Genomic DNA, 26,383 nt, shown 5'->3' with positions numbered 1-26,383 from the left:
CCAGAAAAGTCATGTGGAAAGTACTCTGTTGTATAATGTATGGCACCTTAGAGGCTTGAAAGCATCCTTGTGTATCAAAGAGCATCTAGTTGCATTTACTTGCTGAGTGTGATAAGTTATTAATCTGGAGGCTCCTATAAATAAGCTTCTTTGGTTTTAAAAGCCCAGAGTAGTCTCAACATGTCAATAGACAATACTGTAATGCCCAAGCAAGAATACCGCATCGATTCATTCATTCATCTGGAGCCAGGGGGGGATTTTAGCAACATGTGAGTCAATCTGCTCTGCCTGGGAAGCTTGGGAACGAGCTAGGCTTTGTCTTTCCCAGAAACATCTAAAATCAACCACTGCTCCTCACACTGATTTATACAGACAATAGCACCTCTTGTTATGCCTCAACAGCAAGAACAATATAACTCTAGTTTACAAAACAATAGGTTATCACTTTCAGAAAGTTTACTTTAAAAAATTCATTCATACAAATATGTACAAAAATATATATACACATATGGGTATTCTATAATCTTTAAGATTATCTTATGTATGTATCAGGTTATCTTTTCATTTTTAGTGTGGAAATATGTCCTGGAAGGAAAAAAATCAAAGCTATTATTAGGGACTCACTTGGTAAATTTAAATTGTTCAGAAAGTTACAAAACTTTAAAAAAATTTCTGGGATTTAATAAGTCTTAATTGTCAAAATGATTCATCTTAATATTGAATATGCAACTTAACTTTCTTCCTCCTTGTTACCAGTCAGTGAGGAGACTCAGATTTTCCAGGCAAATCAAAATTCAAAGAACTGATTTTGTTTGAAAAATTAGATCTGGCTATTCCTCAAAAGACTAGATTTCTTTAAGCTTGAGATGATGCTTTCGTTGAATCCAAAAATATTCAAAACCAGAATACAGGCTTCTTAATTATTGACAAATTTTACTAATTCAGGAAACATTTATTGAGCACCTACAATGATATACATAGGAATCCAACTGGCAGATTCCCGGTGCTTCCTACTCTGCTATCTTTCCAGAATCCTCTCTGATTGGGTTTCAATTCCTGCTCTATAACTTGCTGGGAGATTTCATATGCATAATTTGATATCTAAATTTCCTAATCTGCAAAATGGGAGCAATAATTTATCTCATAAAATTGCTTCAAATTAATTAAATTAGATAATGTATACAAAGCATCTAACCCAGAAGTAAATAGGAGCTTTAAAATGATAATAAAGTAGTTTATAAGACATTATTATTAAACTTTGCATTGCTTTGCCTTCAAGAAGTTCCCTTGCTAAGAGCTTACAAAGATTTCCCAAGAGAAGGTGACCAGAGCCTGCATTTTGGTCCTGTCACCTTGAGTCACCTGCTCCCCCACAACTGTGAGCTTCATGAATTTTTTCTCAGAGTATTTCCGTCCATTGCATATTTCTCTTCTGCATGCCCTGAGATTCAAGTTAATATGTAAATTCACCTCTCAGTAGGAAGTGTCTACTATGTTTCACTTACTGACAAAATTCCAACTGGGAGGCAGCTCCATCAAGAACAGTATATATGTTGCACAGGTAAACAGAAGATCTGGTGATAAAACCACAGCTGTCAGCTTGCGTCTCTGCTCCTAGTCACCTCCTATGACCCAGGAAGCATTCAAATCACATGTTCTGCTCAAGGATAAATACCTCAGAAACAGGTATTAGAGGAGGAAAGTGTTTAACCAAAGCCACGTAGTTGCTACAGGAAAACAATACCAGGAAACTAAGCAGCTTTTTAATCTGCAGACAGGATAATTACTGAGGCTGAGGTGGCAACATTGATTATTCCTATCAAAAGAGTTATAAGCACAAAAATAAACTCAAAATGGGTTAAAGACTTAAACATAAGACCTGAAACTATAAAACTCTTAGAAGAAAAAATAGGGGAAAAACTTCAGGACTTCAGGCTTGGTAATGATTTCATAGATAATGACACCAAAAGCACAGGCAACAAAAACAAACAAGTGGGACTACATCAAACTAAAAAATTTCTGCACAGCAAAGGAAACAAACAACAAGATGAAAAGCAACCTATGGAATGGGAGAAAATATTTGCTAACTATATATCTGATAAAGGGTTAATCTCCAAAACGTATAAAGAACTTCTAAAACTCTATATAGTTAAAAAGCTAATTTAAAAATGGGCAAAGGACTTGAACAGACATTTCTCCAAAGAAGACATACAAATGGCCGAGTATATGAAAAGATGCTCAACATCATTAATCATCAGGGAGATACAAGACAAAACCACATTGATGTATCACTTTATATCTGTTAGGATGGCCATTATTAAAAAACCCCAAAAGATAACAAGTGTGGAGACACTAGAAGAGTTGCACACTGTTAGTGAGAATATAAAATGATGAAGCCACTATGAAAAACACTACAGAGATTCTTGAAAAAGAATTAAAATTAGGACTACTATGTGTACCAGCAATCCCACTTTTGGGTATATTTCCAAAAGAATTGAAATCAGGATCTCGCAGAGATACCTGCATTCCCACGTTCATTGCAGCACTATTCACAATAGCCAAGACATGGAAGTAACTCAGATGTCCTTCAATGAATGAATGGATTTTAAAATGTGATACACACACACATACACATTTAGATAGATAGGTAGATAGATAGATAAAATAGATACACAGTGGAATATTATTTAGCCTTTAAAAGGAAGGAAATCCTGCCATTTGCAAAAACATGGATGAACCTAGAGGACATTATTTATTTATTTTTAAAATTTATTTATTTATTTATTTATGGCTGTGTTGGGTTTTCGTTTCTGTGCAAGGGCTTTCTCTAGTTGTGGCAAGCGGGGGCCACTCTTCATCGCCGTGTGCGGGCCTCTCACTATCGCGGCTTCTCTTGTTGCGGAGCACAGGCTCCAGACGTGCAGGCTCAGTAATTGTGGCTCACGGGCCCAGTTGCTCCACAGCATGTGGGATCTTCCCAGACCAGGGCTCGAACCAGTGTCCCCTGCACTGGCAGGCAGATTCTCAACCACTGCGCCACCAGGGAAGCCCTAGAGGACATTATATTAAGTGAAATAAGTCAAACTCAGAAAGACAAATGCTGCATGATTTCACTTATATGTGAATCCAATTAGTCAAACTCATAGAAGCAGAAAATAGAATGGTGGTTGCCAGGGACTGGGGGAAGGGGGAAATGGGGTGAAGTTGGTCAAAGGGTACAAAGTTTCAATTATGCAGGATGAATAAATTCTTGAGATTTAACATACAGCATGGTAATGACAGTTAACAACACTGTATTGAATACTTGAAATTTGCTAAAAGGGTAGATCTTAAATGAAGTTTTTTCATCACACACACACACACAAATGGTAACTATGTGGAAGTGATAGATATATTAATTAGCTTGTTGTAGTGATCATTTCACAATGTATATGTATCAAACCACTAAGTTGTACACCTTAAACATATACAATGCTTGTATGTCAATTACACCTCAAAAGAGCTGTTTAAGAAAAAATAAGATTGGGCTTCCTGGTAACACAGTGGTTAAGAATCCGCCTGCCAAGGCAGGGGATACGGGTTCGAGCCCTGGCCCGGGAAGATCCCACGTGCCCCAGAGTAACTAAGCCCGTGCGCCACAACTACTGAGCCTGCGCTCTAGAGCCCGCGAGCCACAACTACTGAAGCCCATGTGCCACAACTACTGAAGCCTGTGCGCCTAGAGCCCATGCTCCGCAACAAGAGAAGCCACCTCAGTGAGAAGCCTGTGCACCTCAATGAAGAGTAGCCCACGCTCACCACAACTAGAGAAAGCCCACACGCAGCAACGAAGACCCAATGCAGCCAAAAATAAAATAAAATAATAAAAAAGATTGTCTCCTATAAGTTGCGCTCAGAGATAGATTGCAACACATGTATCCAACCCCAACAACACAAAACGCTAAATGAAAACTCGTGGGATACTTTTTCCCACTCTTAGAGAAGAAGGAAGGAATGAGATCTGGCCTATAGCCTCCTCTATTGGAAACGCCTAGAAAGTCTGAGTTTCCTAGTAATAATGAGTTGATTTCTCTCTACCAGTAATTCCCAGCTCTGGCTGCACAGTAGAATCACCTAGGGAGCTTTTAAAATATCGACGACTGGCCCTACCCCAGACCAAATAAATCAGAATTTCTTGGGGATGAGGTTTGGGCATAGAATCTTTTTTGGTATCGTTTATTAGTGTGTGTGTGTGTGTGTGTGTGTGTGTGTGTGTTTACAGCTTTATTGGGGTATATATGGCTACAGTAAACTGTACATATTGAAAGTGTGACAAGTTTTGATGTAAATATACATTTGTGAATCCGTCACCACAATCAAGATAACAAATATTTCTATCATCTTCCAAAATTTCTTTATGTACTCTCATATCCCATCCCTCCATCCATATCCTCCCCAGGGAACGATGAATCTGCTTTTGGTGACTATTTGTAAGATTATATTTTTCAAATATTTTCTTCATTTTTTCAATTGCGTTTTTTGTCTTCTAATTATTGAGATATGAGAATTTCTTATATATCCTGGATACAAGTCTTTGTTGGATATGTTTTGCAAATATTTGCTCCCAGTCTGTGGCTAGCCTTTACTTCTCTTAACATTATCTTTCAAAGAAAAGAAAATTTTCATTTTGATGAAGTCCAGTTTATCAATTTTTATTCTTTTATAGTTTCTGGTTTTTGTGTTTTATTTAAGAAATCTTTGCCTAACAAAAGGTAGCAGAGAAAAAGGAGAAAAAGATTTTCTCCTATGTTTTCTCTTTGAAATTTTTTGGTTTTAGCCTTTGCATTTAGGTCTGTGATCTATTTCAAGTTAAATTTAGAATATGTTATGAGGTGAGAACTGAGTTTCATTTTGGGGGAAGTTTTGTTTTGGGAGGCATGACCAAATAACCCAGTTATTTATTGAAAAGATTATCCTTACCCCATTGAATTGCCTTAGCATCTTTATCAATAATCAATTGGCTATATATGTGTAGGTCTAATTACAGACTCTCTATGCTCTTTCATTGATCTATATGTATATATGTGTGTGTGTATGTGTGTGTGTATATATATATATATATATATACACACACACACACATATATATATATCCACTACCCCACTCGATTACTGTCGAGCTTTAAAAAGTCTTGAAATCATGTATTTAAGTCCTCCATTTGGTTCTTTTTTTTTCCTCAAAATTATTTTGGCTACTCTAGCTCTTCTATATTTCCATATAAATTTGTAATTGGCATCCTAGTTTCAAAAACAACAACAAAAATCTGGCTGTGATTTTGATTGGAATTGCATTATTTCTAAAGATCAATTTAGAAAGAACTGACTTTTTAAAAAATAAATTTATTTATTTATTTTTGGCTGTGTTGGGTCTTCATTGCTGCGCACGGGCTTTCTCTAGTTGCGGCAAGTGGGGTCTACTCTTTGTTGTGTTACCCGGGCTTCTCATTGCAGTGGCTTCTCTTGTTGTGGAACACAGGCTCTAGGCGCGCGGGCTTCAGTAATTGTGGCTCGCAGGTTTAGTTACTCCACAGCATGTGGTATCCTCCAGGACCAGAGCTCGAACCCGTGTCCCCTGCATTGGCAGGCAGATTCTTAACCACTGCGCCACCAGGGAAGTCCCAGAACTGACATCCTAACAGTATTTTGACTTTCCCAATCCATGAGCATAGTGTATCTCCCTATTTATTTAGGTCCCCCTTTAACACTTCACAGTAATTTTTTTAACATCTTTATTGGAGTATAATTGCTTTACAATGGTGTGTTAGTTTCTGCTTTATAACAAAGTGAATCAGCTATACATATACATATATCCCCATATCTCCTCTCTCGTGTTTCCCTCCCACCCTCCCTATCCCACCCCTCTAGGTGGTCACAAAGCACCGAGCTGATCTCCCTGTACTATGCGGCTGCTTCCCACTAGCTATCTATTTTACATTTGGAAGTATATATAAGTCCATGTCGCTCTCTCACTTCGTCCCAGCTTACCCTTCTCCCTCCCCATGTCCTCAAGTCCATTCTCTACATCTGTGTCTTTATTCCTGTCCTGCCCCTAGGTTCTTCATAACCTTTTTTTTTTTTTTTTTTAGATTCCATATATATGTGTTAGCATACGGTATTTGTCTTTCTCTTTCTGACTTACTTCACTCTGTATGACAGACTCTAGGTCCATCCACCTCACTACAAATAACTCAATTTCATTTCTTTTTATGGCTGAGTAAGATTCCCTTGTATATATGTGCCACATCTTCTTTATCCATTCATCTGTTGATGGATACTTAGGTTGCTTCCATGTCCTAGCTATTGTAAACAGAGCTGCAATGAACATAGGAAAAAATCTGTAAAAATACAAACACATGGAGGCTAAACAATACACTACTTAATAATCAAGAGATTACAGTAATGTTTTGTAGGTTTTGATGTTTCAGTCTTGCACATCTTTGCCAAATTTATCCCTAAGTATTTGATATTATTTGATGTTATAGTAAATGGTATTTTCAATTTCCAAATGTTTGTTTCTAGTGTAGAGAAATACAGTTGATTCTTTTATTATTGACCTTGTAGTAGTGTGGAGATGGTGAGGTACATTGATTAATTTACAAATGTTGAATAACCTTGCATGTTTTGGATGAATCTTAATTAGAACTGATATATCATTTTTTTATTTCGCTAGATTCAAAATATGAATTGGGAAGTATTACCCCCTCTTCAAGTTTTTGAAAATGTTTGTGTAGAATTGATATTATTTATTCCTCAAATGTTTGGTAAAATTCACTCTTGAAGCCATGTGAGCCTAGAGTTTTCTCTGTGGGAAGGTTTTTGATGACAAATTAATTTTTTTTTTTTTTTTTTTTTTTGCTGCACCATGCAGCTTATGGGAGTTTAGTTCCCTGACCAGGGATAGAACCCAGGCCCTCAGCAGTGAAAGCATGGAGTCCTAACCACTGGAATGCCAGGGAATTCCCCAAGTTCAAATTTTTAAATAGATAATCTATCACTAATATCTATTTCTTTTTAAGTAGTTTGTCTTTCAAGGACTTTCTCCATTTCACTTAGGTTGTCAAATTTATTGGCATAAAGTTGTTCATAATACTTACATGTTATCCTTTTAATGTCTTTAGGATGTTTAGTAATATTTTTTTTATTGTTCCTGATATTAGTAATTTGGATCTTCTCTTTTTCCTCTAATCAGTTTGACTAGAGTTTTCCCAACACTTATCAATTTTCTCAAAAAGCCAGTCTTCGGCTTCACCAATTCTCCTATTGTTTTTGTTTGTTTGTTTTCTATTTTGTTGATTTCTTCTCAGATATTTTAATTTCCTTTCTTCTGCTCACCTTTGGATTTAATTTGCTCTTCTTTTCTAGTTTCTTAAGATAGAAGCTTAGGTCATTGATTTTATTTATAAATAAATTTATTTATTTTTTAAACTTATTTATTTTTGGCTGTGTTGGGTCTTCATTGCTGCACGCAGGCTTTCCCTAGTTGTGGCGAGTGGGGGCTACTCTTTGTCGTGGCGCGCGGGCTTCTCACTGCGGTGGCTTCTCTTGCTGCAGAGCACGGGCTCTAGGTGCGCGGGCTTCAGTAGTTGTGGCACATGGGCTCAGTAGTTGTGGCTCACGGGCCCTAGAGCACAGGCTCAGTAGTTGTGGCACACGGGCTTAGTTGCTCTGCAGCATGTGGGATCTTCCCCAACCAGGGCTCAAACCCACGTCCCCTGAATTGGCAGATGAGTTCTTAACCACTGCGCCACCAGGGAAGTCCCAGTCATTGATTTTAAATGTTTATACCTTTCTATTGTAAGTGCTACAAATTTCTTTTAAGCACCCCACAACTTTTGACGTGTCATGTTTGCATTTTCCTTCAATTCAAAATATTTTCTTAATTCCTGTGACTTCTTTGGTTCATGGGTAATTTAGAAAAGTGTGTTGGGTTTCTAATTATTTGAAGATCTTCAAGGTATCCTTCTGTTATTAATTGCTAATTGAATTATGTTGTGGGCAAAGAACATACTTGGTATGATTTGGAAACTTTAAATTTATTGAGACGTGTTTTATGGCCAAATGGTTTATTTTGGTCAAGGTCCCATGTACACTTGAAAATCATGTGTATCATGCATAAGTTGGGTGGCGTGTTCTATAAATGCCAATTAGGTCAAATTGGTTGATAATGTTGATCAAGTCTTCTGTATTTACTGATTTGCTGCCTACTCATTCTTTCAATTATTGAAAGAGAAGAGTTGAAATCTTTAACTGTAATTGTGGATTTGTCTGTTTTTCCTTTCAGTTTGATTAGTGTTAGAGCAAATGGTTTGCTTTTTATTTTAACTTTGCATCTGATTCTAATATGCAGGCAGAATTAAGGAATGTTGCTCTGAAACCAATAGTTCTCAAACTTTAGCACGCATCAGAATTGCTTAGGGGGCTTATTAAAACACAAATTGCTTTTGTTTCTGATTCTATAGTCAGAAGAACCAGAGTTTCTGATTCTATAGGTCTGGAGGAATTTGCACTGCTCACAGTTCCCAGGTGGTGTCAATACTGCTGGTCCACGAGGCCACATTTTAAAAATCACTGATTAAGCCACTTTCTCAACCTCGGTTGCATATTATAATCACCTGAGGAGCCTTAAAAATTATGATACACAGGCTACATCCAGACCAATTAAATTTAGGATCTGCATGGGGAAAGGGGAGTAGTGGGACCCAGGCATCAGTATCCTTTAAGCTCTCCTATGTGACTCTAATAAATAATCAAGACTAAGAATCACTGCTCTATACTAAAGTAATGATCTAGATTGCGCAAGAAAGTCTTTGGGGCTCATTACTAACACTTCATCAATGTCCTCTGAGTAAAAAACACTGTGGAAGTACAGCAAACAACAGGTTTACTTACTGTTAGTGTACTAAGGTAGGAGACTGAGTTTTAGCTCCTCCTCTGCTGCTGTCATCTAACACATTTGTAAAATGAAGCCAATAGTTCTTGACCATTTCTTAGACTATAGAAAGGTTCTGACAACCAATAACATTCTATCTTTCATCATTGGGGAAAAAATTCCATTAACTAAATATATTTAGAAATTAAAACAATCTTTAATGATAGTTATTTTCCATAATTGGGTTTTTATACATAGCTTATTTAGAGAAGAAAAATATCGACTAAAAATTATGCAGGTAAATTTTATCCTACCTAATACTTCCAGGGAAATTCTTGTGTAATAGAGGTATACTCCAAATATCCTTTAACAGCCATTCCAACAGTAAAGTCATGAAATAAGAATCTTTTCAATATTCCATTAACCCTCCCATTTTCCTTCATCATGCACAGGGACTTTGACCAAGAAGAAAAAATTCTGGCAGAAGAATTATGACAAACAGTGCTGACACTGGACTACAGCAATAACACAGTCTTCTGTTTTTCCTCTCCTCTCCCTCTTTTTCTTTTTTAAAAAATTTTCAGAGTAATTATACCCAAATTACAAGTCATGTAATTTTTACAATACTCATCTGAGACAGGCAGAACAGGTATTACTCTCCATATTTTTCAGCTGAGAAAACTAAAGCAGGCAAAGAGAGACTGCACAAGGAACTAGCCTATAACACAGGTTCTTTGACTGCAGGTACAAAATTTTCTCCGACTGAGGGGAAGAAAAAATGTGCATAACTCTAGACAGGAAAACCAGAGATCTTCAGCTTCAGGAGCCACCTTGGAGATTCACTAGGCGAAGGACCATTATGGACAGAAGGGAATATTTAGAGATGAAGTCATCTAATCACAGTCATTTTACAAAAGGGAAATCTGGCTTGCCCTAGGCAGCTAGAAAATGTGAAAAGTCTCAGATTGACAGGCAGGAGACCTGAGTTCTGGTCTCATTGTGCCACTAAGTTTCAGACCAACCCACTTAGCCATCAACCTACAGACATTTGCAATTGGATGTCCCACAAACATTTCAAACTCAAGTCCAAAATTCTTTCCTCTTCCTCACCCATCCCCCACCTCCTCCATCTCCTGGGATGATCATCTCAATAAAGGGCCCAGGGCAGGATCCTGGGAATCATCCCTCTCCTTCATCTCTCATGTACCCTCAGTTATACCAAATTCTGCTATGAATTTTCAGATCCACCACCTCCTCCTCCTTTCCATTTCTTCTGCCACTGTCTCAGTTCAGGCCCTCACTATCCCTGCCTGGGTTAGGTTACTACTGTTGTCCAATAGGTCTCCTGGCTTCTACTCTTGCCCTGTTTCAATCCATCTGCCACCCCTCCTGCCATCACAGAGCGCTTTCTAAAACAAAAATTGTCTGTCACTGTGCTTTCCATCACCAACTAGACGAAGCCTTAAGTTCCAAGCAGGATACCCCTATCTATTTGTGATTTGGCCTCTGCCTTCTTCTCTCACTTCATCTATCATCACTCATAACTTCAGCCAAGCCCAAGTTTTGCAGTTCCTCCAATGTCACCTTTGGCTTTGACACTAATGGTTCATTCTTCCTGGAAGTCTCCCCCTTCTCCTACCCATTGCCTGGCTAAAATTAACTCAGCCTTCTAGACTCAGCTTAGGTTGAAATATTTCCTGGCACCCCTGTAAAATGTCCCTTTGATACTCCCATAGCATCTTGTGCAAACAAAAGGGTCACTACTCACCCTGAACTGTTTGCTCACACATCTATGTCCTTCACTAAACCATGAGCTGTGGGATGGCAGGGACAGCATTCTATTCAGTGTTTGGTATTGAATATTCATCCAACAAATATTTGAGGACCAAATTTAAGCCAAATGTTGTAATGGATACAGCAGTGACCAAAGCAAAGATACACCTTTCTATCAAGTGGGAATCTACATCATAAATAAACGATGAGATAAATAAGTAAGAGTGAAAAGTGCTGTGCAGAGAATTAAATCATGTGATATGAAAGTGACTGGGTGGCTACTTTAGATTGGGTATGTCAATAAGTTCCCTCGGGACTTCCCTGGTGGCGCAGTGGTTGAGAATCCGCCTGCAAATGCAGGGGCCACGGGTTCAAGCCCCGGTCTGGGAAGATCCCACATGCTGTGGGGCAGCTAAGCTTGTGTGCCACAACTACTGGGCCTGCGCTCTAGAGCCCGTGAGCCACAACTACTGAGTCTATGTGCCACAACTACTGAAGCCCGCGCACCTAGAGCCCGAGTTCTGCAACAAGAGAAGCCACCGCAATGAGAAGCCCATGCACCACAACAAAGAGTAACCCCTGCTCACTGCAACTAGAGAAAGCCCACACGCAGCAACGAAGACCCAATGCAGCCCAAAATTAATTAATTAATTAACTTAAAAAGTAAATAAATAAGTTCCCTCTGAGGAAGTGACATTTAAGCTGATAAGTGAATGCCAGCGTGCCAGGTATTCAGAGAGAGGAGCGTTCCAGCAGGGAGGACTACCAGTACAAAGGCCGGAAGAACCGAAGGCGGCCCATGTGGCTTGAAACGAGCGTGGGAAAACAGTGAAGATGGGGTCAGAGAAGCAGGCACGGACCATGTTATATAAACTTTGTCCTCCAGAGTAGAGTGTTCCGTTTTTTTTAAAAAAATAAATTTATTTATTTATGGCTGTGTTGGGTTTTTGTTGCAGTGGCAGGCTTCTCATTGCGGTGGCTTCTCTTGTTGCAGAGCACGGGCGCTAGGCGCGTGGGCTTCAGTAGCTCCATGGCTTGTGGGATCTTCTGGGACCAGGGCTCAAACGCCTGTCCCCTGCATTGGCAGGTGGATTCTTAACCACTGGGACACCAGGGAAGTCCTGGAGTAGAGCTTTGATTTTATTCTAAGTGTGGTTGGGAGTGACATGATCTGATTTACATTTTCAAAAAGATCTCTCCAGGACAGCTGTGTGGATAATGGGCTGTGGGGAGTGGAAACGGAAACCAGTTTGGAGGAGAGAAGCAACGGTGGTCTGGGGGTGGTCACTGCGGTTTAGGAGAAGGTGGGCGTTTTGGGGACATACATGTGAGAGAGCCTAGGACGGCTGATGAGCAGGTGAATTAAGACTCAGAGCATGTAGGTTTTTGGCTCGAGCACCTGGGTAGTTGGTGGGGAACTGAACAGGCGCTCCGCCGCTTCTAGGAAGAAGGAGGGCTTGAAAAAGTCCCTTCGCCTGCCCGGACCGGGCAACAGTTCAGGTCACGCAGCTGTAAAGAGACACGCCCAGACCCGCTGCCGGTGCTCGCCAGCGCCGGGAGCCTGAGAGAGCCCGGCGGGCGGCGCGCGCTGACCCAGCCTCCACTTGCCCCGTGGGGGTTTCCGCGGCCTCCGGGCGGGGCCGGAAGAGGAAGTCGGCGCTGCAGTGGCGGCTCCAGCAGCCGCGGCGGCCCCAACCCAACCCCGCTGCCCGCCCCTGTCCGGCCCAGCCACCGAAGCAGCGCCGCGAGGGGACCCCGGAACCCGCCCCGCCTCGCGCCGCCGGGCGCTCACCAGGCAGTCTGATGGGGCTGCAGCAACCGCTGACCCCCGCCGCCGCCGCCCTGCTGTGGGGCTTCCTGCTCCCTCTGGTAAGGGGGACGGGCGGGCGCTCGGGCCTCCCCGGGGCGGGGCCGGGCCCCCCACCTTCCGCCGCCGCTGCTGCCGCCTCACCCCCACTGGCTCCCTGCCGGCCTGCCCTCTCCCGCGCCTACGCGGCCTGCTCTGGGTTTTTGCTTTCATACCCATCCCTGTCCCACTACTCCCTTTTGGTCCAGCCCCCATTCCCGTCCTTTGAAGTCCCGGTACCTACCCCCGAGAAAGCTACCTGCCGAGCCCCTAATACGACTCGGACTTTGGTGCTTCTCCTCTGTAGTTTCACTGTTCCAGGCGTTTTGAATTGACCTCTGAATTTTATTGTCCAGTCTTTCTTACCGCTGCTTAACCCGCACTACCCCCAACCCCGAAAGAAGGAAAAAACGTATACGCGATCCCTGGATGTTTAGCGGTTCAAGGACTGCGCTTTAGTTTAATTGCTCTCATACAGATTTTTTTCTTTCTCTAGTTTCTGTTTCGCCTTAGGGCTCATTTGATTCCATTTTGGGGCTTTCTGGTAACAGTAATAATTTAAAATAATTTCTTAAAGAACACACCAAAGTGTAATTCTTTTAGTGGGTTTTAGTGGGTTTCAATTCTAGTTTAAAGGGGAGTTTAAAGGGGCCTAGTTTAAAGGGGAGGAGAGCCGGTTAAGTAACAGTAACAAATATGTGTACACAAGTTTGTTTTCGTAATTAGAGAAAAGTAATAATGTCTTAAAATTCAACACCAAGCAGAAGGTTCAGTGAATGGGTGATAAGGACGCCAGTGTTCAGTTTTTGTTTCTTGTAAATTTCACTTAGGGAGTTTCAGGTTGGAAACTTTTATGAGCTTTATACAGAATTGGTATGGTGTATGCCTGTCTAGTTCTTTCCATTAGAATGTGTAACTTCTCTGAAAGAGTATATTTTGCTTACTCTCCAGTTTAAATGATTACTACCAGTGAATATATTCAATATGAAAGTGTTTTTAACATTTATTGAGAAACCAAACTCAAAGCCTGAAGTGGTTAAGTGCCTTCCTTGTATTCATAACTTTGCTAGGCAGCATTAGGAAGAATGTATGTAAAAATTGCTTGAGGTGGGTCGGGGGGAGGAGTAGGATATAAAGAGAATAGCAAAGTGGCAGTGTTGGTCTGAATCTTTGAGGTGTTGTTTACCTTGTAATCAGACGTGTCCAGAAGATAATTCAGGTAGTATGTAAATACACATAAAACTATAACCTAGGTATGAATTTTTTTGAGTGTTTTTGCACTCATTTTCATTTGAACTTCTTAAGCTAATTGTAAGAATATATACATGTGTGTATAAATTCCCACCTGTCCTTTCTCAACACAAATTAATAATTAACCTAATAATACATCAATTGCTCAAAAACTCTTATTGAAATTCTTAATAAAAGCTCTGAAGCCTCTCACTAGAAAAATGGAAGCAAAATTTTCATGTAATTTCAAGTGCTTCACAAGTCTAAAGTTTGTCCGTGTTCTAAATTGTAGCTAGTCTGTCTCTCCCATATTCTAGATTTTATTCTTTTTATATTGCACATATATATTTTGTCATATTTCACCATGTTAATCTTGAGTTCTATATTCCCCGGTTGCGGGGTTGTTGTGAGGACTCAGTAGCATTCTTTCACTCCACAAATATTTAGTGTGGTATCTCTTATATGCCAGGAGCTGTGCTGGTAACTGTGAATACACTGACAAGATGTTTCGAAATTGGGAAGATCTTTTTCAGTGCTAACTAGTATTATTGATTTTCTATTTCTTAGTGATTCCATAGTGGATTTTTTTTTTCTACACTCTTTCTTCCTTTAAATTCATGAAAGGATCTCTTTCTCATTCCTTTCCTTTTCTGAGGAACTCAAATAAATCTGGTATCCTTTTTCTCAGCAGGAGCTCTCTCTTTCCTTCTGTTTACTAGATACCTAGTTCCTTTCCTCCACTATTTTAAGTTTTTTGTTATTTTAACCATTTTCTACCTGAAGCCCTTGTTTACTCCTCTTCCCTACTCTTACAGCCCTAGGTGGCCTCTCTGAGTTCATTTGAATGAATGATGCCAGCTTAATCATTTCATTTCTTCTTTCTGGTCTGTGGAAGCTGGCCCTACTGAGCCTCTTTCCCCTTGGTCATGTTAGAAAAGGGTCATCATGGGCTTCCCTGGTGGCGCAGTGGTTAAGAATCCACCTGCCAATGTAGGGGACAAGGATTCGAGCCCTGGCCTGGGAAGATCCCACATGCCGCGGAGCAACTAAGCCTGTGCACCACAACTACTGAGCCTGCACTCTAGAGCCCGTGAGCCACAACTACTGAGCCCGCGTGCTGCAACTACTGAAGCCTGCGCACCTAGAGCCCATGCTCCACAACAAGAGAAACCACTGCAATGAGAAGCCCTCACACCTCATCGAAGAGTAGCCCCCCCTCACCGCAACTAGAGAAAGCCCATGTGCATCAACGAAGACCCAACGCAGCCAAAAATTAAAAGAAAAAATAAGGGTCATCATCCTCATGTAGAAGCAGCACTTAATCTCCAGAAAGAGTCACATCCTTGTAGAAGAGGCAGAGTATTTAGCATTGGAAAGCCCCTTCAACATCATGTAGCCTACCCTACTCTGTTTGTCCTCATCACATCAGAGTGACCTTACCGTGTATCTTGAACACAAACTACAGCACATCTGGCTGTTTTAATAACTTCTAAACCCATTAAACATTTAAGTCTAGACATGAAAAGAGTGCCTGGCGGGTAATTAATTCTCTCTTGGCTTTGACATATTTCCATATCACACTTGTCCTTCCCTAGTCCAACTCCCACTGCTAGCCCCAACTGTTAGACCTTTATTTTAGTGTTATTCGGACCCAGTCACAGGGTTCTGTTTCAAAGACAATGACTGAAATTTAGCCTGGATCTGTTTTCTAAAATTGCTTCAGAGTTCTCTGAAGAATCCTGAGTCTTTCTCATAATGTTTTTATAAAAGTTGTATTCATGTTTTCATTACTTCAAAGAATTTGAAGTGTCATATAGCCACATCTTGAGCTTATGAAAATGAAGTGGTAATAAGAATCCCCAACAGGAAAATCTCTTACTGAAATCTGCATTCCTTTGGTATACTACACCAACTCAAAGAGTCTTCTTTAATTCCTTCTCTTCTGTCCTCCTGCCTCAACCTCCTGCAGAAACTAGTAGTGTTCTGCTACCCAACCTATCAGAGACATGCTGAGCTACTGTACTATGGACTGAATCATGTCCTCCCAAAATCCATATCTTGAAGCACTAACCCCCAGTATTGATGGTATTTGGAGATGGGGCCTTTGGGAGATATTGATAATTAGGTTTAGATGAGGTCAGAGAGTAGGTCCCTTGTGATGGGATTGGTGCCCTTATGAGAAAAGACACCAGAGAGCTTGCTCTCCCTGCCCCCTCCCCCTCTCCCTATCGTATTTTTTTATGGCAGCCCAAGCTGACTAAGATTTTGGTACCAGGAGTGGGGTTCTGTGGTAACAAATACCTAAACATGTGGAAGCAACTTTGTAACTGGGTAATGGGTAGAGGCTAGAAATATGAACATTAAAGGTGATTCTGGTGAGAACGCAGATGGAAATGAGGAACAGTTTATTGGAAACTAGAGGAAAGGCAATTCTTGTCATAAAATGGTAAAGAACTTGGCTGAACTATGTTCTAGTGTTGTGTGGAAGGAAGAATTGTAAGCAGTGAAATATATTTAGCTGAGGAGATTTCTAAGCAAAGCATTGGAGGAGCAGCTTGGTTCTTTCTAACTGCTTTTAGTGAAATGCAAAGGGGACAGAGGAATTGAAGAAGGAATTGTTAAGCAAAAAGGAACCAGAATTTGAAGATTTGGAAAATTCTCAGCCTATCCATGTTGCAAAAAAAAAAAAAAAAAAGAGAGAAAGTTTGTTCTGGAAAGAACACTAAGAGTGTGGCTGAACAATCACTTGATAAGTAGCTTATGGGATTCTATGAGCAAAAACACTGCCACTTTTAACTCCGGGGGAAGGAGACAGGATGAAATGAAGAAAGGCTGTTGGACCTTTTGGATCTGACAGGATGGGATGATAGAGCTATTAGGCTGTGAACGTGCATTATTCTTCAAGAAGAGGGAGAAATGACCCCCAAAGGTGATTCAGAGATCATCAGGGCCACAGCTTCAGTTTCAACACCTTTTGGCCTCTACCAGGAGCCTTGGGGGTGGTATCCCACAGAACCAAAGGCTACCCCACAGAGCCATGGGCGTGACACTTCCTCCCCAGTGGGCCTGGAAAGTGGGACATAGAGCCAAAAAGGATACTTCTTGAGCCTTAAGATCTATGTCTTACTAGGTTTTGGACTTCCTTGGGTCCCCTCATCCCTTTCTTCCTTCTGATTTCTTCTTTTGGAATGGGAATGTCTATCCTATACCTGTCCCACCATTATATTTTGGAAGCACATAACTTGTCTGGTTTTACAGGTTCACAGCTGGAGAGGAATCTTACCTCATGAAGAATCTTGCATCTCACCCATATCAGATTTAGACGACATTTAGATGAGCTTTTGGACTTTTTAGAGTTGATGCTGGAATGAATTAAGACTTTTAGGGCTGTGGGATGGAATGAATATAAATATTTTGCATGTGAGAAGGATATGAATTTTGGGAGCCAGGGGAGAAATGCTATGAACTGAATTGTGTGCCTCTGAATTCTCATGTTGAAGCCCTAACTCCCAGTGTGATGGTATTTGGAGATTGACTGGGCCTTTGAGGATAATTAGGTTTAGATGAGGTTATCAGGGTGGGGCCCTTACAATGGGATTATTGCCTTGCTCTCTCTCCCTCTGCCCCCCACAACCATGTGAGGACACAGTGAAAAGGTGGCTCTCTACAAGCCAGGAAGAGAGCCCTTACCAGAACTGGACCATGCTGGCACCTTGAAACTTCTAGGCTCCAGGCTGTGAAAAATAAATTTCTGTTGTTTAAACCACCTAGTCTGTGGTACATGTCTAAGCCCAAGCTTAGACATGCTGGTTATGTCACATTCCTCCTTTAACTGTCAGATTCTTCACAATCAGAGCTGTCTCTGTGGATTCTGCATCCCGTTGTCCAATTTTTAAGGCACTAATTGCTGTTTATCTCCTTCTCAAAATACAACACCTAAACATACATCTCCTTAGAATCTCAAAATGATCCTGAGAGAAGTTTCAGGAAGATTACAATTTGTCCTAGACCAGATAGAAAGTCATGAAAAAGAGGACTAGAACCCAGAGTTTCTAAGACATTTGTTTATACATTTCCACTAAGTGGTTTTTTTTTTTTGGATCAAAAATAGATCACAAGACTGATTGGAAAAATTTGTGAATTTATTTTCATGAAAAAAGGTTTAAAGATAGAAGTCATGTTTATTATATATTTAATAATTTGTCTTTGTTAAAAATTTACCTGAAATTGGTTCTGTTTACAGAAATCTAGACCATAAAGTCTCCAGGTATGGATTCTTACCCCAAGATACTAAATTTTTTTTCAAAAATTTCATTGCCTTTAGGCCAGAATTTGCCAAATGTTACCATGTCCTATGGTCTTAAATCAACTCTTATTTACCTGCCTGGCCTTTTACGCATTTGAGTTTATGAATTCTAGTGTAAATCGTAAATTCTATAATAGTTAAGTAGTAAGATTACTTAAGGAAACCCAGGGAGAGGGCTGGATCTAGGTAACGTAGAATATAGGCCCCATGAAGGAGAAGCTACCTGACTCATTCTCTGCTGTCTCCCTTAGCACCTCATAGTTTGCAGAGTACTGAATGAAGAATGGTTACCTTGTCTCTTCCCTCCACCCTAGTACATCTTAGCCTGTTACATGCCCCAGATTCTCCAAGTGTAAGGAATGATCCTGGGGATCTACTTTCCCCATGTCCCACAGACTCCTCTGATTCTCTATAAATCCCTGTTTGGTGCCCTAGCTCCCACTGAGCCACTAATTAAGTAATCAAGATTTCACTTCATCTCTGAGGGTCTGAGTCTAGTCAGTTTCAGTGCATGGTTTCCATAAACCTTGAATATTGGAAGTAGGAGTAGAAAGAACATAGATTGTCTTGATTGTCTAACTTATTAGTGAGGAAAGAGGCATAGAAAATATAATAGTGAATAGTGAATCTGGAAGTTATTTAGACCTGGCTTTGGAACATGTGTCATTCAGACATATAACCCCAATTCTGCCTTTCTTGTAGAGGCTGCTTTCAACTCTTAATGTATTGCTATTGACTTAAAACTCAATCTGTGTAAGGAGAAAGATGTTTGTAAAGAAAAGGATACCTCCTACATTGCTATGAAATAAGGGTAATGGGTAGATGACTATTACTCTTTGGCATCTAGCACTCAGTGATTACATTTTAACTTTTACCTTCTGGTTTAGAAATAATTTTTTTTTAAATTGCTAGTTCTCATTTTAAATAAATTCTGTTTATTAGCAAAACTTGCCCCAAACCCCCAGCCCTCATATTCGGTATCTAAAGATAGAGGAGTAGTTTAATTTGTAGATTTTATGAAGAAAGATTGTAAGGGGGGTTCATTGGAGAGAGAGTTCATCATATTCACACATTGTCCCTTGAAACCAAAGGATTAAGTATATCTAATGGATAACAATATGAATAATGTGAACCATGTTTAATTGACAGACTGTGGAGGTGGGTGGGGAAGCTGGGACCCAGTGATACAAATGCTGAAGAGTTTTGAATGAACTTATGGGTGAAATGGGAGAACTGCTGGCCAATACATGAACGTTGGCTATACCAGCATACTGCAGGTACAGTGCGACTTTCACCTCTTAAGAAAATTCCTAGGAGAACCCGAGTAATGTCTGGAAATCTGATGAGTTTCACTGCTATTCATGATGAAGTCTATAACCATGTACTCTGCAGACCAACATCAAAGCATCACTTGGAAGCTTGTTAGAAATGTATAATCATGGGCTCCTCCTAAGACCTGCTGGATCAGAATCTGATTTTAACAGAACATTAAATTCAAGAAGCACTGATTTATAATAAAGGGTAAGAAATTGTTGCCCAGATTACTCACCATAATCTCTAATAAAAAAGAAGAACCATGCTTTACTAATCTTTTAAGGTTTTTAAAGGGAATTAAATATATACGTGGGTAAAAGTTAGCATTGTATTAGTCAGAGCTCCATCATGATGAGGTGAAAATGGGCCAAGATACAGAGTCCTGGCAGACCCAAAGTATGGCGTGGATTCAGGGTAGGGGGTAGTATATTAGATAAATTTTTAGCTAAAGAATTTTTATTTTCAAAAGGAATGTGTGAAGACTTAAATATGGAAAGTAGATCCAGTGCTGGTAGATACCTTTTGAAGGAGAAAGAAGAGTAGAAGGCAAACTAAACCTGTGAAACAAAGTCACAGAAGAATTGAACTGTGCTATTAGCTTGGACAGGAGTAGAAAGGCCTGTTTCCTAGGTTAATATTGGGCTGGTGAGTCAGCATCAGGAGGCCGTTTGAACAGAGGCCAGGAATACAAATGCCCATGCTTGGGACTACCAAGAGACTGGAGTATAAAGCATAGATATAGCCTCAAGAGACAGGGACGTGAAGGTCAGTGCAAGACTGACTCAGTGAAAGTACACTGACGAAATAAAGCTCTTTATATATGTCCTATTGTTTAAGCTCTGATTGGTTTGGGAAAATGAGGAAATGGGACACCTGCAAGGATGTGAGTATAGTGTACTCCATTACAGTTGAGGTGTTTTTAGACTTTGAGTAATCATTTGGCACTTATCATACCAAAAATTATTTAGGAGAAAAATGATCAAAAGAATAGGCAACTCTGACATTAAGATAGACTTAAACATTGATTTAAAAAGAAGATGATATGGAATAAGACTGAAGTCAAGTGATCTGGGTAAAGTAAATTTGGAAATGTTCACAAACAAAAGGCATCCGATGAATTTTTATGTGAGGTATATTTGAATCGGAAAAACAGGAAGTACTACTTCACACTGTGGGCTAGTAAACTTGCTTCCCTTGCGTGTGAGGATCAAGCAAGATGTGGAATATAAAGATTTGATGGCCATGAAGAGCACTTGATTCCACCGCCAGTGGTTGTAGGAACTGCCATTAAGAGGCAGGATTTGGGGTGAGCAGTAAGGAGCACTTGTCATAGGGAAAGGAATTCCATGAAACTCTAGAGTCCTAGAAGTGGGGGTACTTGGAAGAGGGTAAGGAAAGGAGTTAGAGTTTGGGATGTTTAGGGTGTGGGAGGAACTAATTGGGTATTAGAGGAATTTGAGTGGTGGTAGGAGACCCATGCCCAGAATCACAGCAGAGAGGGAGTTGACAGCTAATGCAGAGATATATATGACCAATATTAAAACTGGAGGGTGATGATTGGGTACTAAGGGGTGCTGGCAGATCTAGCTGCATAAGGAAACTTGAAGTGATAGCAGAGCTGAAAGACTGCTGGTCTGGGTTTTAGAGAGCTCAATTCTAATCTGGCCCCTGAGACTTCATTTTGATCATTTTGGACCTGTTTGAGCTGTGAAATGAAGGGACTAGATATCCCTAAATCCCTTCAAGCTCTTGATACTAAGCTTTTTACAAAGAATATTTTCATTATTGGTTGAAAATATAAACAGATATTTTTTAAGGGTTGAGTAAAGTCATAGAAGAACAGACCACAGTTGATTACAAAGGAAAATTCAGATGTCTTGAAGCATGTTTCTAACTTGAAAAATATAAAGGAAGGTATCCTGTCCATCCACCGTAGGGCCTTTGTCAGATGATCTAATACTAGCGCGGGTAGACCACAGGTCTTTCCTGATTTGGTACTTGTAATGTTTAAAGGGACACTTGAGCTTCAGGCCTCTGTGCTTCCCAACCTAACTGGCCCACAGTGATGTGGTTTCTACTACAGTTGGCCCTTGAACAACATGGGTTTAAACTGCGCGGGTCCACTTATACTTGGATTTTTTCAATACATATACGTTGTTTATGATCTACAATTTGTTGAATTTGTGTGGAATCAAATCTATGGGATTTGAGCATACCTGGATTTTGTTATCTGTCCTGGAACCAGTCTCCCTCAGATACCGAGGGATGACTGTGCTCTTGTTCCCATATAGCTTTTGCTGCTCAAGGTTGGGCCCACAGAGCAGCAGCATCAGGATCACCTGGGAGCTTGTTAGACATGCAGAATCCCACATTCCACCCAGGCCAACTGAATCAGAATCTCCATTTTAATATGATCACTAAGTGATTTGTATGCACATTAAGTCTTGAGAAGCACTGCTCCTATAGCTATGGTACTCAAACCTTAACAAGCATCAAAATCTCCATAAGGCCTTGTTAGAAATAAACTTCTCAGAGTTTCTGATTCAGTAGGTCTGGAATAGGGTCCAAAAATTTGCATTTCCAACACCCTAAGAACTACTAAAGCTTTTACTAGAGACTGACTTAAATCATATTCTGTTTGTCATTATCTTTTTCAGGTTTCTTTTTAATCTTCCCAGTAAGACTATAATTTCTTGTTTAGTGTTTCTTGGTGGGGGCAGATTTATTGAGATATAGTTCATATACCATAAAATTCACCCATTTAAAGTGTACAATTCAGTGGCTTTTAGTATATTTACAGATATGTACAACCGTTACTATAGTCAATTTTAAAACATCTACATCACCTCAAAAAGAAACCAAATAGGTAGAGCACAGAGGATTTTTAGGGCAATAAAACTACTTCATATTCCATACGATACTGTAGTGGTGTATACATGTCATTACATATTTGTCAAAACCTATAGAATGTAAAACACCAGGAGAGACCCTAAATGTAAAATGTGGACTTTGGGTGGTAATGAATTGTCAGTGTAGGTTCATAGATGGTAACAAACGTTAATAATGGAGGTTGGAGGGAGGCTATGCGTGTGTGTGGTAAGGGGATATGTAGGAACACTGTACTTCATGCTCAGTTTTGCTGTGACCCTAAAGGTGATCTAAAACATAAGGTCTATTTTAAAAAAAGAAAGAAAGAAACCTCATATTCTGTAGCTATCACCCCCATCCCCACATCCTACCAAACCCTAAGCAACCACTAATCATCTTGTATTTCTTCTGCATTGTGCAAGTACTTGGCAAGGTGCTAGATGTATTATTAATAATAATAGTTACCATTTATTAAGAGCTTAATATGTGTAAACATTTGCATCATCTGACTTAATCATCATGACAGCTCTGTGAGGTCTGGACATTTTTTGTCATCTCAAAGCTGAGGAGGGAATCCCCTGGAGGTCCAGTGGTTAGGACTCCGTGCTTTTACTGCCAGGGCCCAGGTTTAATCCCTGGTCGGGGAACTAAGATCCCGCAAGCCTCGAGGCGGGACCAAAAGCAAAAAACAAAAAAACCAAGATGTTGACGCTTAAACAGTTTAAATGACTTGTAACATAGCCAGTAAATGGTGAAATTGCCATTCTGTCCCAGGTCTCTAACTCCAGAACATATGATATCTATTGTTGATAAACTGAATTTTCAAAACTATATCATCTCTATGAGAAATTTTACTAAGATGTTAAAATGTAGTGGAAATGCTTAAGTTATTTGGGTATATTAGCTTGCTCATGAAATTTGCTGCATGTTGCACATCCAATATGAACTATTCTACAATTACGTATGGTTATACTTTCCTCTCTCATACTAATCTTCCACTAAAATTTGTGTTTTGCCTTAGTAATTCCCATATCAATGAATTTTGCTTATATCAATGATAAATTTTCTACCACTGTAGAAAAGACTGTAATCTGTCTATAGCAATAAATGTTACTCATAGTTGGATACCTTTGTACTTCCTTGTACTTTTAAGCTTTTTAAAAAATCCCTTAGCTTTTGTAATTATAAAAGTAACACTGACTATTATACAGTTGTGTAAGAGGAGGTAGTGTATATGTATCAATATGGAAAATCTAACATATAAAATTTAAATTTTACGGCTTAAAGACTTAAATATAAGATGTGACACCATAATACTCTTAGAAGAGAACATAGGCAAAACATTCTCTGACATAAATCATACCAGTGTTTTCTTTGGTCAGTCTCCCAGGGCAATAGAAATAAAAGCAAAAATAAACAAATGAGACCTAATCAAACTTACAAGCTTTTGTACAGCAAAGGAAATCATAAACAAAATGAAAAGACAAACCTACAGACTGGGAGAAAGTATTTGCAAATGAGGCAACCCACAAGGGCTTGATTTCCAAAATATTCAAACAGCTCATACAAGTCAACAACAAAAGAACAACCCAATTGAAAAATGGGCAAATGAGCTAAATAGACATTTCTCCAAAAAGACATACAGGGCTTCCCTGGTGGCGTAGTGGTTGAGAGTCTGCCTGCCGATGCAGGGGACACGGGTTCGTGGCCCGGTCTGGGAAGATCCCACATGCCGCAGAGCAGCTGGGCCCGTGAGCCATGGCCGCTAAGCCTGCACGTCTGGAGCCTGTGCTCTGCAACAGGAGAGGCCACAACAGTGAGAGGCCCGCGTACGACCAAAAAAAAACAAAAAACAAAAAACTATAATGAGGTACCACCTCACACCAGTCAGAATGGCCAGCATTGAAAAGTCTACAAATAGCAAATACTGGAGAGGGTATAGAGAAAAGGAAACCCTCCTACATTGTTGGTGGGAATGTAAATTGATGCAGCCACTATGGAAAACAGTATGGAGGTTCCTCAAAAAGCTAAAAATAGAGTTGCCATATGATCCTGCAATCCCATTCCTAGGCGTATATCCAGAGAAAACTATAATTCAAGAAGATACATGCACCCCAGTGTTCATAGCAGCACTATTTACAGTAGCAGAGACATAGAAGCAGCCTAAATGTCCATCAACAGATGAATGGATAAAGAAGGTGTGGTACACATATACTATGGAATACTACTCAGCCATAAAAAAGAATGCAATAATGCCACTTGAAGCAACATGGACGGACCTAGAGATTATCATACTAAGTGAAGTAAATCAGAAAGAGACAAATACCATATGATATCACTTACATGTGGAATCTAAAATATGACACAAACTTATCTATGAAACAGAAACAGACTCACAGACATAGAGAACAGACTTGTGGTTGCCAAGGGGGAGGGGCGTGGGGGAGGGAAGGATTGGGAGTTTGGGATTAGCAGGTGCAAACTATTATATATAGGATGGACTACAAGGTCCTATTGTATAGCACAGGGAACTATATTCAATATCCTGTAATAAACCATAATGGAAAAGAATATATATATGACAGAATCGCTTTGCTATACAGTAGAGACTAACATTGTAAATCGGTTATACTTCAAAGAAATAAACTTTAAAAAGTAAAATTTGAGAAAAGCTACACAGTAGTATATATAGTATGATCCCATATGTGTAAAACAGACAACAATGTATATGTTTGAGATCTATCTATCTATCTATCTATCTATCTATCTATCTATCTATCTATCTATCGGGTTGGCCAAAAGGTTCATTCGGTTTTTCCATAAGATGGCTCTGGTAGGGCTTAGTTGTCTTTAACTTCATTCGAAGCAATTTTGTTAGATTGTAATGTGACAGTTGTCATATCAGCATGCATTAAAAAAAATCAAAATTGGTGAATTTTTGTATAGCCATTATTAAATTGAAGATGGGAGAAAAAAGCAACGTTTTCAGCATATTATGCTTCATTATTTCAAGACAGGTAAAAATGCAACTGAAACGCAAAAAGAGAGTTGGGTAGTGTATGGAGAAGGTTCTGTGACTGATCGAACGTGTCAAAAGTGGTTTGCAAAGTTTCATGCTGGAGATTTCTCACTGGACGATGCTCCATGGTCGGGTAGACCAGTTGAGGTCGATAGCGATCAAACCGAGACATTAATTGAGAACAATCAACTTTATACCGTGCAGGAGATAGCCAACATACTCAAAATATCCAAGTCAAACGTTGAAAATCATTTGCAATAACTTGGTTATGTTAATCACTTTGAAGTTTGGGTTCCACATAAGTTAAGTGAGAAAAACCTCCTTGACCATATTTCCTCACGTGATTCTCTACTGAAATGTAACGAAGTTTCTGTTTTTAAAACAAATTGTAATGGGTGATGAAAAGTGAATGCTGTACAATAATGTGGTATAGATGAGATTGTGGGGCAAGTGAAATGAACCACCACCAACCACACCAAAGGCCGGTCTTCAACCAAAGAAGGTGATGTTGTGTATATGGTGGGATTGGAAGGGAGTCCTCTATGATGAGCTCCTTCCAGAAAACCAAATGATTAATCCCAACAGGTACTTCTCCCAAGTAGACCAACTGAAAGCAGCACTTGATGAAAAGTGTCCAGAATCAGTCAAGAGAAGATGCATAATCTTCCATCAGGATAATGCAAGACCTCATGTTTCTTTGATGACCAGGCAAAAATTGTACAGCTTGGCTGGGAAGTTCTGATTCATCCGCCATATTCACCAGACATTGCACCTTTGGATTTCCATTTATTTTGGTCTTTACAAAATTCTCTTAATGGAAATCATTTCCTTTCCCTGGAATACTGTAAAAGGCACCTGGAACAGTTCTTTGCTCAAAAATATAAAAAGTTTTGGGAAGAGGGAATTATGAAGTTGCCTGAAAAATGGCAGAAGGTAGTGGAACAAAAGGGTGAATACGTTGTTCAATAAAGTTCTTGGTGAAAATGAAAAATGTGTCTGTTATTTTTACTTAAAAACCGAAGGAACTTTTTGGCCAACCCAACATCTATCTATCTTAAATATTCATAGATAGTATCTGGAAAGACATAAGAGAAGCCCCTAAGGGGTGACTGTGAGAACC

General features: G+C 39.8%; 1 protein-coding gene across 1 annotated transcript in view; it reads left to right on the top strand.

Annotated features, from left to right (window-relative positions):
* The first annotated feature begins 12,314 nt into the window (after window positions 1-12,314).
* SPPL2A (signal peptide peptidase like 2A) overlaps window positions 12,315-26,383 on the top strand; it is a 52,357-nt gene continuing 38,288 nt past the window's right edge. Inside the window, exon 1 of the mRNA XM_060005234.1 lies at window positions 12,315-12,549. Coding sequence (XP_059861217.1) covers window positions 12,484-12,549 — 66 coding nt within the window. The 5' untranslated portion in view covers window positions 12,315-12,483. The remainder of the gene's footprint in view (window positions 12,550-26,383) is intronic.

Source organism: Delphinus delphis, chromosome 2 (assembly GCF_949987515.2).
Source record: "Delphinus delphis chromosome 2, mDelDel1.2, whole genome shotgun sequence".
Lineage (NCBI taxonomy): Eukaryota > Metazoa > Chordata > Mammalia > Artiodactyla > Delphinidae > Delphinus > Delphinus delphis.
Note: the sequence above shows the minus strand (reverse complement) of the source record. Positions and strands in the feature narration are given on the sequence as shown.